Source organism: Drosophila grimshawi, unplaced genomic scaffold (assembly GCF_018153295.1).
Source record: "Drosophila grimshawi isolate 15287-2541.00 unplaced genomic scaffold, ASM1815329v1 contig_311, whole genome shotgun sequence".
Taxonomy (NCBI): Eukaryota; Metazoa; Arthropoda; class Insecta; order Diptera; family Drosophilidae; genus Drosophila; species Drosophila grimshawi.
Window position 1 is genome coordinate 13,716,843 of NW_025063098.1, and position 14,242 is coordinate 13,731,084.

Below are 14,242 nucleotides of genomic sequence, written 5' to 3' on the forward strand. Positions count from 1 at the left end.
ATATTGCATACATACAGATACATATACATTTACATATACATATACATATATACATCTACATATATATATATACATCCATATATATATACATACACATTTACATGCATATATACATATACATTAGCGTACAAGCATACAAATATTTCAAATTGAATATTTAATACAGAGATATTGTGTGCCGACCGTTGCATATTTTTCAGAAAGAGGCTTTCGAATCGCATTCACACAATTTTCATGTACAACTCAGTTCGCAATTTGCATTTTATGGAACCGGCTCCAGTCATTAGATGCACGGGGTAGCCACCAAAATGAAGGCTCGCACAAGCCACTCAAGCACACACACACAAAAACACACACACAAACAACCAGAAGACATGCAACAAGATTTATACATACATGCATATATACATATACAAGACACTGGCGCATATACATACATAAATTATAAAAGATTTATTGAATAAAATGAAACATGCATTCGTAATATAAACAAAATCAATCTACTGCTAAGATTAGTAACTCTGAGATTAGTAACTCTTTTTGTCAGTCCTCTATTTCAGGAGCAGCCTCCTCCACCGCCTGCTCAATTAATGCCCGAGCTGAGCCCGCAATGCTGATATCAGCACAGTTTACAAAGTTCTCCTGGGCACCGCAGCCCATTGCACCGCTGCCATCCTCACAGATGCCCCAATTATTACCCGCCGTGTACGTCCAACGGAGTACGCAATGCTTGCAACTGACTCCTTGGGGGAATTGCACAACCATATCGTAGCTGCCAGTCCGGGAGCTAATGTAGAGCTTAAGGCTACCATCGGCAAACGCCAGTGGATACTTGTCAAAGCATTCATCCGACTCACTGCCAAACTCATCCAGGTTGCACAGTTTGAAACTAAAGTGGCCCATATGATTGGCCGTTATGAGTACATTAATGTCAGCCGAGCTGACGCCAACATAACTCTTGACTATCACACCGCTGCCATATTTGCCCCCGAGCTCATTGGGTCGTGGCATACTCATGCTGTAATCATCTCCGCACATGCCGCACTTGCCATTGTTCTGAGTTTGTTTCTGCAACGCGTGAAAACTCCATAGAAACAATTATTTTCATTAAAAATGGGTTTTTGGAGGCACATACCCAAAAGCCACCGCAGTATAGACCATTGTCATCGTAGTTTGTGGGAGCTGATGAATCGTAACGCCAACGTGAGGATCGACCCACTGGACTCAACATCATACCGTGGCCATAGATCTGCCCTATGAGGCAACAAAGTAACAGTACTACTCCCAATGTGGCAATATTGATCATTTTGAGATAATTTATATATATATTTTTTTTTTTGATTGATGATTATTATGCTTTGCACTTTCCTTTTTACTGGGCTCTCCGTTGCAGGGACTTAGGCTTATATAGCGCAGCATGGTTGGTCTTATCGGTGGCCAAATACTAGGAAGCTCTATTTTTTCCTCTTGTTTTGAATTGTTATCAAATATTAAATTGATCATATAAAAACTAAGTACGGCTGTCTTTCGCCCCCCGAAATTTTTCTACACCCTTGAAGAAATTCGTTGATTCTTATCAATCTTATCATAAAATTAGATTTGACTGTTGCCGAATTTTTGGCGAGTTATAATACTATTCTCTGAAATGGCATTATTTTTTATTTACCAAAACAACGATGACACATTCAAATACAATCCAAATATTGACTCATTAAAATAGAAACCAAACTGAATATGGTACATTGGTTGCTAAGAAAACTTTAACTTCTGACAAATCTAATCTTCCAGCAATGAATATTGAATTTTTCAATTCATTTAAATTATACATTTCTGTTATAATTTATTTTTCTTTTATTTTTTTAATATAGCATTTTTTAACATTTGTCAAAAGAATTCATTAAATTTCAATATTATAATTAATCGATGAAATTCTTATAATTTCTGCAAAAATAGATTTTTTAAAAAAACTTAAGCAACCAAAACATTGCGTTTTTGAGATCTTACTGTATATCAGAAGTAGATTATTTTGCTGATAAAAAATTATTTATAAGCCAGGTTAAATTGTTTTGCAGCCTTGGATACAACGTAGAGATTACAGCATTGCAAAAAGAAATGGTTTTTGGTTCAAGGCTTTAATAAAAGTTCAAAAATCTTTAAAGCATGCAATAAGACTAATTGAGTCAAGATTTGTTTATTACTGCGTAAGTGCCTCGTTGATTACCAGCAATTTTAGAAAAAGCCGAATAAAACTGATATGAAATATAAACTGTTCATAAAAATCACTTTTGCCTACGCACATTTGTTAAAGCCATGATAAACGAGCGTTATTAGATTTAAACTCTAAATCTTAATGACATTGTTAGTCAGATATCAACCGAAGTGGGTCAATCTTTTTAAAGGGTTTAAGGTAACTGACCGTCCCATTCTAATCAGTCTTTTCTTATCTGCTACAGCAATGCCCTTGAAACTTTAACTACTACAATCATTTATAATAGCAGGGATACAAATGACTTTTGCTTGATTGTATTAAATGGAGGTCCTCATCTATAAGATGCTAATATTTTAATTTTATTATTTCTATATTTTCTCTCGGCAAGTAGCAGACACAAATATCATATTTCAGATTTTTTTTACTCCAATATAATTAAAACAGTATAAATAAAACAGCAATATACAGTAACTTATTCACAGTAAAAAACTGTATTTTAGGGTTATCAGATACTTGATAAACATCCCTAAATTCGTTCAAATGACTAAGAACTTAACAGGTTATAATTTGAATTAATTCTTCAGTTTGAGACTCCAACGTTTTATAAGTAAATGACCGATTTTGAAGCTATTTTATAAGATGTCAAGAACGGTAATTAGTGGTGCTGGTTTGTGTCTAGGATTATGTACTTCAAGCAGTGTATTGCAAGCAGTGCATTGAAAGCAGTTCAATGCAGCACAAGAGATTGGAGCTTTTCTTGAAAAACGTTTTAGGATTTTTACTATCATATATCATATATATAATATCATCATTTAAATGCTTTCGTTTTATTAAATATTTGGCTTTAGTACAGTACAGAATGTTGAGGGATTAAAGAAACATTGAAGCCTCAACATTGGACACAACTGGGTAGGCAGCGACTCCAGCAAGCTCCTTCAGTGGATGCTGACATCGGCGCAGTTTTTGAAGGTCTCCTGTGGACCACAGCCCAGGGCACCGGTGCCATTCTCACACATGCCCCAGTTGTTGGCTAAGCGAGCATTTCAGTTTTATATCAGCTTAAAATGTTAACGGATAAGTTCACTTACCGCCCACATAAGTCCAGCGCAGAACGCAATGCTGGCAGGTGACTCCTTGGGGCAGCAACACGGTCACGTCGAACTCCCCGCTCTGGGTGCCAATTTGCAGCCTATCGCTGCCATCGGGGAAGCGCAGGCGATGCTGGCTGAAGCACTCTTCGGACTCGCTGCCAAACGTATCCAAGTTGCACAGATTGAACTCAAAGTGACCCAAATGATTGGTGGTGATCTTGACGCCGACACTTATTGCATTTGCTGTTCCATAACTCTTTGTGACGACGCCACTGCCGCCAATCTGGCCACCAATCTCGTTGGGACGAGGCCGGCCCGTCGAAAAGTTGTCGCCGCACAAACCGCACTGGCCGCCATTATTGGCCTGGGTCTGCAAACGGTCAAAAGAAATGTACAATTTTTAATTGTGAATTTTGAATATAAAATAGGGCATCTCTCACCCTATAAGAGCGCAAGTCGTTGAGACTACAACAATTAAATGTTTGGATACCCAACGCAAAATGTCCCGTGTATATTGATTGCATTATAAGCATTTCTGGACGCTGTGCACTTTATTCGAACAAATTTAATCGGCTCTCACAGGTAAATAGTAATTCCAAGGACTCGAATAAAAACCTATATACTTCAGATTCGTTTTCCGAGTATAAGTTAGAAGCAGGACTCATCCAAGCGTGCACTTACATACAAGCCACCGCAGAAGAGTTCGTTGTCGTTGTAATTCTGGGGGGCAGAGCCATCGTAGCGCCAGCGGGAGGATCGACTTGGGGGATTTAGCATCATGCCGTGCGCATCGATCTGATGGAGGCCAATGGCCAGAAGGAGAGTCACACTGAGTGCGTACTTCATGTTTCAACAATTTCACTTTCACTATGTCGGCTGGTAAGCGGGCACAGGTTTTATATTTCACAGAGCCACGCATTATCTGAGGTCCGATTATCGGCTGAAGAGTTTTACGACAGCTCTTCAGATGCCACCGAATGTGATTGTTATCAATTTGAGTGCAATACAAAAATAAACAATCAAATGAATATGTATATTTGTCGGAGTACATACCACTACCAGGACTCTATTAGATTCTAGAGTCGCCATGTCATAAAAATGTCAGCCAAATGCAAACGGTATGCAAAGAATTTTTATTTTGTATATATATAAATAGCCATTTATTTATCAATAATAATTGCAAAACATTTCGCTGGGGTTCAATAAATCTATTATTGACTTATCGCGAGTGTATAATCTGCCTACAACATCTGCTACTCACATGCTTACCGACATTATCAATTATCTGAGTTGAGGCATATCCATATCTCGATTTCCAATGGATTCATATCCCTTACGTGTCGATTCTTGTTAATGAATTGTGATAAATTGTAATCTGTACATCATTATCAAAATTCTCTTCATATACTGTCCACAACACAAGAAACACTTGCTTAACATAATATACTATAATAATTAAAAAAGCAGAATACATAAATATATCTACCTACTATAGTCGAAGATTTGCAAAGAATTAATAAGTGTCTGAGTACACAGAGATCTCATTTTAAAGTGGCGCTTTAACATAATTTAATTGAAAATATTCTTCATTCATTTAAAATGGGTTATCTCAAAAGAATTGGACTGGCAATTTGGTAGCTATTGCCACAGTATAGTACAGTAACTTCGTCATTACGCTGATTCAGTCAAGGAAAATTCTGATTGAAAGTAAATTAGATCTAAACAATTATCAGAAAAAATACGGTTTGACCAAGGCGCAAATTGACAATTAAACTAGGCTCAAGCAATGAGGTTCAGCGTATAATTTTTACATAAAATAATATTCATAAGATACCGTTAAAACAAATTTAGGCGTCTATCAAAATAAATCCATAAACTTTAACTTTCTAATTCCGAAGGAAGATGTTCAAATATGTCGCGGAAGCTGAAATCTCCAGCCATGATGCATACGGCCAATAACAAAAACACATATGAAAAATCAACTACGAAACTGGAGATGTGAGACAGTCTGTTTAAAAATATTTTATATAAATTATTATAAATGTAAATAAATGAACAATTTGACATATAAAATATGTGTTTAGTGTGTTTTATTGCTTACGAAAAAAAATTTATGCGATATTCGCTCAAATTTTAGAGATAAGGTTACCAAACTTGAAAGGTAATTACTAGGAAGCTCCTTCATAGCTACACCCACTCAGTTATGTGGCACCTTAACAGATTGCTAATTTGTATCAGAGAATTTCGTGAAAAATAAAAAGTATACTTTTAGGCGCAAAATAAAAAGATTAAATACTCTTGGAGAAAATCTAAGATCTTACAGCAAACTTTCAGGGGTACTTGATAAGATAAAGATTCAAACTGGAAAATATAATGGAAATGATTCGAAATCACAAATGCCTTGTATTCTGGGTAACTACAAGGACGATTTGGATGTCCTTCCAAAAGTTTTCCTTTTTTTCAAAACAGATTTTTAACCATATTCTTGTGTAAGCCCCTACTCTCTATAAGGATCAAAATACAAGTTTTAGGAAATATTGCAGTTTATTTATTTGCATATAGATAGGTATACAATATTGTACGTATGGATATTTAAACAAACACCAATGTTTACTTTGACAAACCGAATTATACTTTCAATAGTTATTATGTAAGTATTATCAGTAAATAATGTAAGTAAGTATAAATAGTTGTATACAGAAATAACTTACAATTAGAAGTAAACTAGAATTAATAAAAGATTCACTGAAGACAGAGTTTTTACAAGACAATTTGCTTGCGATGTTCGTTTGGCATCCAACGCAAAGAAGTGTATACAAATTTATGGATAAATGTATTTCGTATCGTTTATGTCGTTTTTAGGTTAAATCAATAATAAGTATTCGAGAAATACAACTCTTCGATAATGCATCGTATGTATATAACATGTTTGTATGGGATCATTAAGCCCCACATATGAATGTAAGTATTGTGTATAGCTAAACTATAACTCAAAGGACTAAACGCCTATGACAATTTTGCATAATAAATATTATTAGGGTTCTTAATCGATGCACCTCAGGCGTCGGCCTGCTGCTGATAGCTGCATACAATTTTGGCTGCATCGTTCATCATTTTGGCCGTTGAGCGCACGAGGAACATCAGATGACACTCATCGTAAACTGTCAGCTCGACGCGCGTGCGCACCAAGCCATGCAGAACTGTAGCCCGCTCCAGATCCAGCCAGCGCTGCAACGCCAGTTCACGTTCCTTTGTCGAGCCCGAAAGAGCCACATCCGATGGGCCCCAGAGTACAAACTCCAGCACTGACTTAGCCTTGGACAGGGACTCGGCTCGCTCCTGTTGCAATATATCGGCCAGGATTGGAGTGACTTTCGTTGTCGGCAGCATTTCGGTCAGCGCACCATGGGCGCATTTGCAGAGTGTGCCCATTGGCTCCTCATCGTCGTTGTTATTGCTGTGGGATAAGTGAGATCCGTATTAGTGCATAATACTCGATAATAGTTATTTATTGTATATATTGGCATACCCCTGTAGAACACAGAGTCGCGCCTGCGCATCCTTGTTTTCCATATCCTTGGAAAGAACCACATTCGATAGACTTAGCGGCGTCTCCTCAATTGCTTTGGCCTGAAGATTCTTCATGCCATTGACCAGCTGCAACATAATGAATGCCACTTCGCGCGTCATCACATCATCAAACGCGGGCATGGCACTGGAACATGTCGGAGTATTCTCCTCTGCATCGTTCACCGCCGCACTGCCAGGCGACGTCGCTTCCTCGTTTAATGTGCTCAGATTCTGCACAGAGACGACGTTGCGGAGCGCATTGCCACCAGCTGCATCCTTTAGACTGTTAAGATTTGGTATGGAGCCGCGGAAGTTGAAGTTGCTCTTGTCTAGCACCTGGGATTTTCCCTTGAGTATGGCTCCAATCGATTGCAGCGTTTCCAGCTGAAGTCGTGGCAACACTGATATTGTCGCCTGCAGCAGAGTCACCTCCGTTGTGGGCATCAAGGGGAGTTGGTAACTGGGCACAAGATCGCAAAATTCTGTTATGGGATTCAGCACATCGGAAACGCCGCCAGTTAATTGACTAAGCTCGCCGCCAACGCCCGCCAGCTGATTGCAGTCAGCTGATAGGGCCAAGGTCACGGGAGATGTGGTCCACAAGGCCGCATGGAAGGCCTTCTTGCCCACCACAAATGCTTGGGCGCCATCTAAGATGGTAAAGTCCTCGTAGCGCAAGTTGATGGCATTGGCCAGCGGTCGCAGTGCAGCGGGCACAACTGGCGTCTGTTGTAGCTGAGAGAAAAGAGTTCAGATTGAAATTAGACTCGTATGATTAAAATCTACATAATACGGATTACCTGATCGAGCACCTGGGCAAGTGCTTCATGATTGGCAACAACAACGGCCGTATAGTTGTCCTCGATGGTCTTGTGCACGACACTGCGTCCTTTGCGCATGCGCAAACGATTCGTGGCCTTGCTGCGGAACTTGTTTCCCTAAAAGCATTAAAATAATAATAAAATATTTATAATGTTACCGGGCAGATAGTTTGAGTAACAAACTCACCATAGGCATGCCCCAGACGCTGTCATTGATGTCCGTGGCCACATCTCCTCCAGCCTCGCTGCCGTAGTAACTATACGGTGCATAGATGTCGAACTCGCCGACCTCGCTGCCCGCATACGAGGCCGAGATGACGCGTGGAATGTTGGCTATAAATAAATAAATAAGTTTGATAAGTGAGTTACTGAATAATGATAAGCGTAGATGCTGCTCATAGAAGTATATTCGATTTGACCTACCTAAGCTATTGTTCAGGCCGTAGTTGCGCACTGGACCGTACTCGCTGCGCGAATAGCTGGCTATTGAGGCGGTATCCGAGTAGATGTTGTTGCGCCTGTTGGACTGACTATTGAGTCGTTGGCCGGAGACAGAGGTCAGATCCATGTTGCTAGTGCGTGCTGGTGGCGCCGGTGGCGTTGCTGTTATGGTCCCTGTTGCCGTTGTTGTCGTCGTTGTTGAGCTGTTGCTGTTTGGGCCATTGCCCATTTTGACAAACTCGTACATGTTCTCATAGTCGCGCTTGTCCTTCAGATAGCTGTCGATGGTGCTGTTAATCTTGCGCACCGAATCCTTCAGGCTGCTGCGCTGAGCGCTGTCCGTGCTGTCGTGGGCTCGCTGCTCGAAGATCTCCAGCTTGCTGGATATGGACATCTTTGTCTCAGCTTTCTTCTGTTGATGCCGCTCAAATGTGCTGGTGCGGCTATTGACAGCTGGCCCTGTGACTGCTCCTCCCGTTGCATTTGTTGTACCCGAGGGCGGCTTGGACTCGAATGGATTGGTGATGGGCCCCTTGGATTGATCGGCCGTTACATTCTCACCGTTTGACGAGCAAATGGAGATAGTATCGGTAAGTATGCCCCGTTTACGGACCAGCTCCAGCTGCGCCTCACGCTCCCTCATGCTTGCCGTTCGCTCCGGCTTGCGTGGTGCTATCGAGGAGCGAATTTCGCCTTTGGATTGAGAAAGAGATTTGATTAGGGAGATTGCTTGTCAACTTTTGTTTATATTAAATCTTCAAATCGTTCAGCTTCTAAATTTAAAATACACTTTTAATATGTTCATGGTTGATAATAACACTTTTAATATGTTCATGGTGAATAACAGCGATTTTGGTTTTAGTTTTTTGTTGAACTATAATATGGCCAGAAGAAATTGAATTGAATTCAACATTGTTTTTAGCGCATAATCCGTTAAATTTCTATGCGCATTCATAGATATGATCTATTCAAGACATTTGCTGGCCAAGTTTCATGGCCATAACAATGCCAAATGCCATTTTTTTGTTGTTAGCTTTAGCTGTATAACCTGCGACACTAATTGTGATTTTGACCCAAATTCATGCACAAATTACTATTCGCGTAATGGTGCCTAGTGGCCAAGAAGTCTAGCAAATAGCTTTTCCACAGCAAAAAAATGAAAAAAATAAATAAAAAACTGAGCTTAGTTGATGAGCTCGACAGCCCCTTCACCAGCTGCCAAAAGCTGACCCCAACAGCAGCAACAGCAACAGCAGCAGCAGCAACCGCAGCAGGTGTAACAAGTTCTCGCCACATTGGCCTGACCACCAAATGTCAGCTAAGAAATGGGTCTCTGATTCTAACTCTTTCTCTGGCAGCAATTCTCGTTTCGCCAGTTTTCAGTGGCATTTGTAGCTGGGACTAAACATTCACATGTGGTTACCTCATTGGCTTTGGGCTTTGGTTTGTTTTCATTTCGATTTTATGTTTCTTGTTGCTGTTGTTGTTTTTACGTTTGTGCTGCTGCCTGTTCATCTGTAAAACTACATATTTTATCTACAGCTTTGGCCCGCACACTTAACCTACTTTAATCGGACTACCTGACTAGTGAAGACCAGCCTTGCCTGGCTTATGGCAACTTTAAGAAGCGACGATGGCTTCTTTGGATTTCTGTGTGCCCGTTATATTGATTGGAATGCATAACTTGTTTTGGTTTGGTTCTACTTTGAGTACTTTCTGTAGCTATGACCATGTGTTGCCTGCCTGTGGCTGTTACTTGGCCGCTTGTGGCAAAGTAGGTGAAGAGACCTTTCAGACCCACATTCTGAAGGTCGCATGAGTTGGCGCCGCGGCATGTCTTTGGGCGATGCCAATAAACGTGATCTGTTTGCGCTTTCTTTTGGAAGTGGATCACAATCACAATCACGAATACGAACACGATCAGATTAAAATACACCCACAAATGCAGAGGCGTTTGGAATTTTTAAACTCGTTGATCACTCTTTTTACACTGTTTCACAAAATAAACAAGAAATGCAGACACTTATACGTATTTGGGTAATGGCCGAATCTATCGGATATTTGTAATCTGTGATCTTCTTGACTAAGCTCAATTTTGGCAAAATACTAAAAAACATTCTTATTGAAAGAATATGTTGCTTGAGATGATCACAAAATTGTGTTGTTCAGTGTAATTTATGGAATTGAGACGTTCTATTTACCCACTTAGCTTACATATGGCAAAAACTCACCCAAATTGGCATAAACATTATCCGCTTTAGATTTGATGGACCCACCGGCATTGGGATTGCCGGAAATCTTTGTGGAATCCACACTGCTAATGCTGAGCGTGGCAGTTAGCTCTGTGTTCTGCTTGCGTCGCAGCTCAGCGCTTTTGGGCGGCGGTGGGCGAGCCGGTTTATTGGCCTCATGGGCGCGATGTCCTTCGCTGGCGCGTAGCGGTGGAGCTGGCGGTTTGGCGGTGATCACAGCCACAGTTTGGGCCGAGACAGAATCGCTGGTCTTTGTGATATCCTTGACAACTTCAACGGCCGTGGGGTTTATGTCAATGGGATGTATGATGACGAGTCTCGGCTTGCCAATGACACTGCCATCATCGCCCGTGCAGATCTCCGTGTAGACGCTGCTCTCCTTCTTGGAGATGGGCTCATTGGACTTGTTGCTCCCATTGCTGCCCATGCGCAGAAACTTTTTGATCGAGAACTTTGACTTTTGCTTCTGTGGTGGTGAGGCAGTGGGTGACTTTGTAGCTTTGTTTGGCTGCTCCACTAAGCCAGCGGCTGCCAGACATTCCTCCGACATGGACAGTTGGCGTTGATTGCGCGGCGTTGGCTCCGGTGTTAAGGGCTGCTTGAGATTCAGCACGGAGCTGGCAGATTGCAGCTGGAGCTGCTTGGCCGCATTGGTGCGCTGCATCACAAATGTGTTGAGACTGCGAAATTTGGGATTGACGACTGCACGCTCTCGCTTATCCTTTTCGCGGATGACGGGCGCAGCAGCAGCCACGGGTGGCTTTCTGGTGTACAGATTGCTTGTGCCACTGCCAGCTACTGTTGCAGTTGTTGTTGTTGTTGCTGCTGTTGCTGTCGTTGCTGCTGTGGCGATAGTTTCTGCTGCTTTTGAGATTGTGTCACTGGCGTCTTTAGATGTTGCTTTAGATGCTGACGCCTCCGCCTTGGCTGCCTGCTCGAACTCAACTACCAAACTGTAATCGCGCTCCGGCGTAGGCGGCGCGCTCAGTTTTGGCTCCGGCGGCGGATTAGGCGCTTTGCCTTTCTTTAGCTTGGCATCATCTTTGGCTGACTCAGCCGCCGCTGCTGCTGCTGCTGCCGCTGCCGCCGACGCCGCCGCCGCTGCTGCGGCTGAGGCTGACGTTGCTAATAGCAAATTCTCACTCGATTTGGAAATGGCCGTTTGTAGCTGAGTGATAAATTGTTGTTCGGCACAGCTGGGCTGACGCTTGCTCATAAAGGTTTTTAGCGGCGAATTGTTGTTGCTGCTAATGTTGCTGTTGTTGCCGACAAAAGGTTTAGCTGGCAGCTCGGGCTTTTTCAGGCCATGCAAGAAAGATGGACGTGCATCGATTTTCATTGGTGGTGGCGGCGATTTTGGCAGCGCTGGCACCTGTTGTGGCATCGCATCTGCCCCAGACTCTTGCGATTGTTGCTGCTGCTGCTGCTGATGTTGCTGTTTCTTTTGCTCCAGCTTGTTGTCTGGATCGGCGCTGCCGTCTGGCTCGCCATGCAGCTCACGGCTCTTTACTGCTGCCGTCTGGTTGCCAGACTGATCGCCTATTTGGATGTCTTCGTAGTCGGAGTTATTGGTGCTGGCACTGAGCTTCTTCTCCACCAGCGAGCGCTGTTCGTTGTTGTTCTTCGCCGCCCCGCCGGGCTGATTTTTGTAGTCGCTGCCAATGCTGATGCCAATGCCTGAGTCGGATTCACTGCGAATCATGTTGTAGGTGTTCTCCTCGTCGGAGCTGCCATCGAAGCTGCTACCCGTCGAGTCAAGTGCGTCGTCCGAGCTGCATTTGGTTACAATCAAACCATCCGATGTGATCTTGCTGGTCATGAAGTTGCCCTCGTGTAGATTGTAGCTGGCGGCCCGTGTTTTCGAGCTGAGCAACATGTCCGTTATGTACTGGGAGCTGGAGTAATGTGTGTTGCTGCCCTCTGTTTGGGCACTGGCCACGCCAACCTGCTCACTGTACTTGCCATCGGGCAGATTCTCGTAGCTCAGCTGCGTCTCAACTACGTCGTAGTAGGCAGAGACCCCATTCTCCGTGTCCGAGCAATTGCTGTCAGTGTCGGAGTATTTGTGGCAGACGTTCACCTTGGGTTTGCTCTGATCCTTGCTTATGGGTGCGTTACGTGCGATCGGTTTCTTAAGGTCGAGAAATGGCTTCGGCTCGTCACTCAGCGAGCCCAGTTCGAATTTGATTTTATTGCTGCTGCAGCTTGCAACTGTTGTCGATGTCGTGACTGATGTTGCTGCTGGTGCTGTCGCTGTGTTGATTTCGCTTTGTTTTTGCTTTTGTTTCTGCTGAAGCGTCTCGGAAATTTCATCGAGCAAAGATTTCTCCATTGCTCGCTCAATGGGCGGACTATCTTTGCCGTCGCGCGACGATGTTGCTGGCGTGCTCTTTACCAGAGTGGGTGTGAGTGTTGTGGTTACCTTCTTGGTGGATGCGCTTGTTACGCTGCTCTTGATGGTTGTGGCTGTCTTGGCTATAACTGTGCTGGTGCTAACTGCTGTGGTAGTTGTCGTCTTGGACAACTCGGTTGTCTTGCTGGGCGTCGCTTTGGACGCTGTCTTTTTTGTGGGCTGGCCAAAGGGCATCACATTGATCGTTAGCGTTTGCTTTTTGCCCTCCTTGTCCACCTGTGGTGCGCCCAGTTTCAGCGCAGCAAAGGATTTCTTAATGTTATCCTGTGCATCGCCCAGCAAATTACCATTGTTCATGTTGAAATCGGTATTGGCGCGCGTTATGCGTTTCAGTTCAACGGCATCTTCATCATCGGTTTCCGTGATGGCCATGTCATCGTGCTCGTTGCCCAGATTCATAAAGTCATGATCATCATCATCGTCGTCGTCCTCCGACCACTCGCCGCCATAGCCAATGATCTCGTGCAGCTGCTTGGGAAAGCAAACCTTGCCTGACTTCGAGCTGTTGCTGCTGCTATTGGACTTGCTAAAGCTGCTGTTGTTGCTGCTGCTGCTAGTCATGCTAGTTGTGGTGAGCCGCACGCCAAATGCCTTCTTGATGATGCTCTTGGCGGGCGTTTTGTGCTTGTTGGGGTAATCAGTCTTTGTGTGGCTATTATCTGACTTGAGGGCACTCGGCTTGGAGCTGTGTTGTCCGGCGGCGGCAGCAGCTGCTGCAGCAGCGGCTGCTTTGTGCTCATCCTTGGACTTGAAACAGTTCGAGCATAAATCCTTCTTCCACGCATTCTGCGTAAAGTGCGAACAAATCGAGGATGACATTGTTGCGTAATTACGTTGCTGTTGCGATTCGCTGTTGCTGTTGTCGTCTTGTTTTTGTTTGCTACCTTATTTCACCATGTTCTGTCAATGAAAAAGAAAATGAGTTTACCATGAGTAATGCTGAATTTTGTTGTTATTATTGTTGTGCTATTAGCGCATAAGCTTAAAGGCTGACTGAAAAAAACTTTCATTGCAGTGGAGATTGCGCAAGCCCTACCAGCAATTGTAGTTGTAGTTGTTGTTACTGTTGCACTGACCAAGCCAACAATCAACTTTCACTGCTATTTGCCATACACATGAATGCAGTAGCTTCTGCGGCATGAATCGAAAGTTATTGAATGTAAATATAAGAGCGGCAACAATTTGCAGTAGTCAAACTTGACAATTTGCATTAGTCGTCGTCTTCCCTTACCGCGTCCCACACCATAAGCAGGCAAAACCAATTGGCCAAGTGGCCATGCGGTCGGTCATTCAATGTCTTCACCAAGCAGTCAAACATTCATTTACCATCGCGACTATCAATCAATCTTCATCTTGATAATGAAATTATTGAAATTTTGCTGCTGTTGTTGCTGCTTGTCGACATCGTTGTGGGCTCTTGTTGATGTTGCTTGTTGCTGTTGCGT

General features: G+C 43.0%; 3 protein-coding genes across 3 annotated transcripts in view; all 3 read right to left on the minus strand.

The window, feature by feature from the left end:
* Positions 1 to 543: 543 nt before the first annotated feature.
* Positions 544 to 1,306, minus strand: LOC6567559. Its single transcript, XM_001994286.1, has 2 exons — positions 1,136 to 1,306; positions 544 to 1,068 (listed from the first exon to the last, which is right to left on the minus strand). Exons 1-2 carry the CDS (start codon positions 1,304 to 1,306, stop codon positions 544 to 546), a joined length of 696 nt encoding a protein of 231 aa, XP_001994322.1.
* Positions 1,307 to 3,144: 1,838 nt separating this feature from the next.
* LOC6567558 lies at positions 3,145 to 4,146 on the minus strand. The gene is made up of 3 exons (XM_001994285.1): positions 3,982 to 4,146; positions 3,298 to 3,670; positions 3,145 to 3,239 (listed from the first exon to the last, which is right to left on the minus strand). Exons 1-3 carry the CDS (start codon positions 4,144 to 4,146, stop codon positions 3,145 to 3,147), a joined length of 633 nt encoding a protein of 210 aa, XP_001994321.1.
* Positions 4,147 to 6,116: 1,970 nt separating this feature from the next.
* LOC6567557 (serine-rich adhesin for platelets) overlaps positions 6,117 to 14,242 on the minus strand; it is a 35,481-nt gene continuing 27,355 nt past the window's right edge. Inside the window, exons 3-8 of the mRNA XM_032740371.2 lie at positions 10,364 to 13,697; positions 8,115 to 8,825; positions 7,879 to 8,024; positions 7,671 to 7,808; positions 6,830 to 7,605; positions 6,117 to 6,757 (exon numbers count right to left, since the gene is read on the minus strand). Coding sequence (XP_032596262.1) covers positions 6,358 to 6,757; positions 6,830 to 7,605; positions 7,671 to 7,808; positions 7,879 to 8,024; positions 8,115 to 8,825; positions 10,364 to 13,616 — 5,424 coding nt within the window. The 5' untranslated portion in view covers positions 13,617 to 13,697 and the 3' untranslated portion in view covers positions 6,117 to 6,357. The remainder of the gene's footprint in view (positions 6,758 to 6,829; positions 7,606 to 7,670; positions 7,809 to 7,878; positions 8,025 to 8,114; positions 8,826 to 10,363; positions 13,698 to 14,242) is intronic.

Coding starts and splice junctions, on each gene's coding strand:
- LOC6567559 (XM_001994286.1), bottom strand. CDS start 1,306: ATGATCAATATTGCCACATTGGGAGTAGTACTGTTACTTTGTTGCCTC. Junction 1,069..1,135: donor TATACTGCGGTGGCTTTTGG/GTATGTGCCTCC, acceptor CACGCGTTGCAG/AAACAAACTCAGAACAATGG.
- LOC6567558 (XM_001994285.1), bottom strand. CDS start 4,146: ATGAAGTACGCACTCAGTGTGACTCTCCTTCTGGCCATTGGCCTCCAT. Junction 3,671..3,981: donor TCTTCTGCGGTGGCTTGTAT/GTAAGTGCACGC, acceptor GACCGTTTGCAG/ACCCAGGCCAATAATGGCGG. Junction 3,240..3,297: donor GCGCTGGACTTATGTGGGCG/GTAAGTGAACTT, acceptor ATGCTCGCTTAG/CCAACAACTGGGGCATGTGT.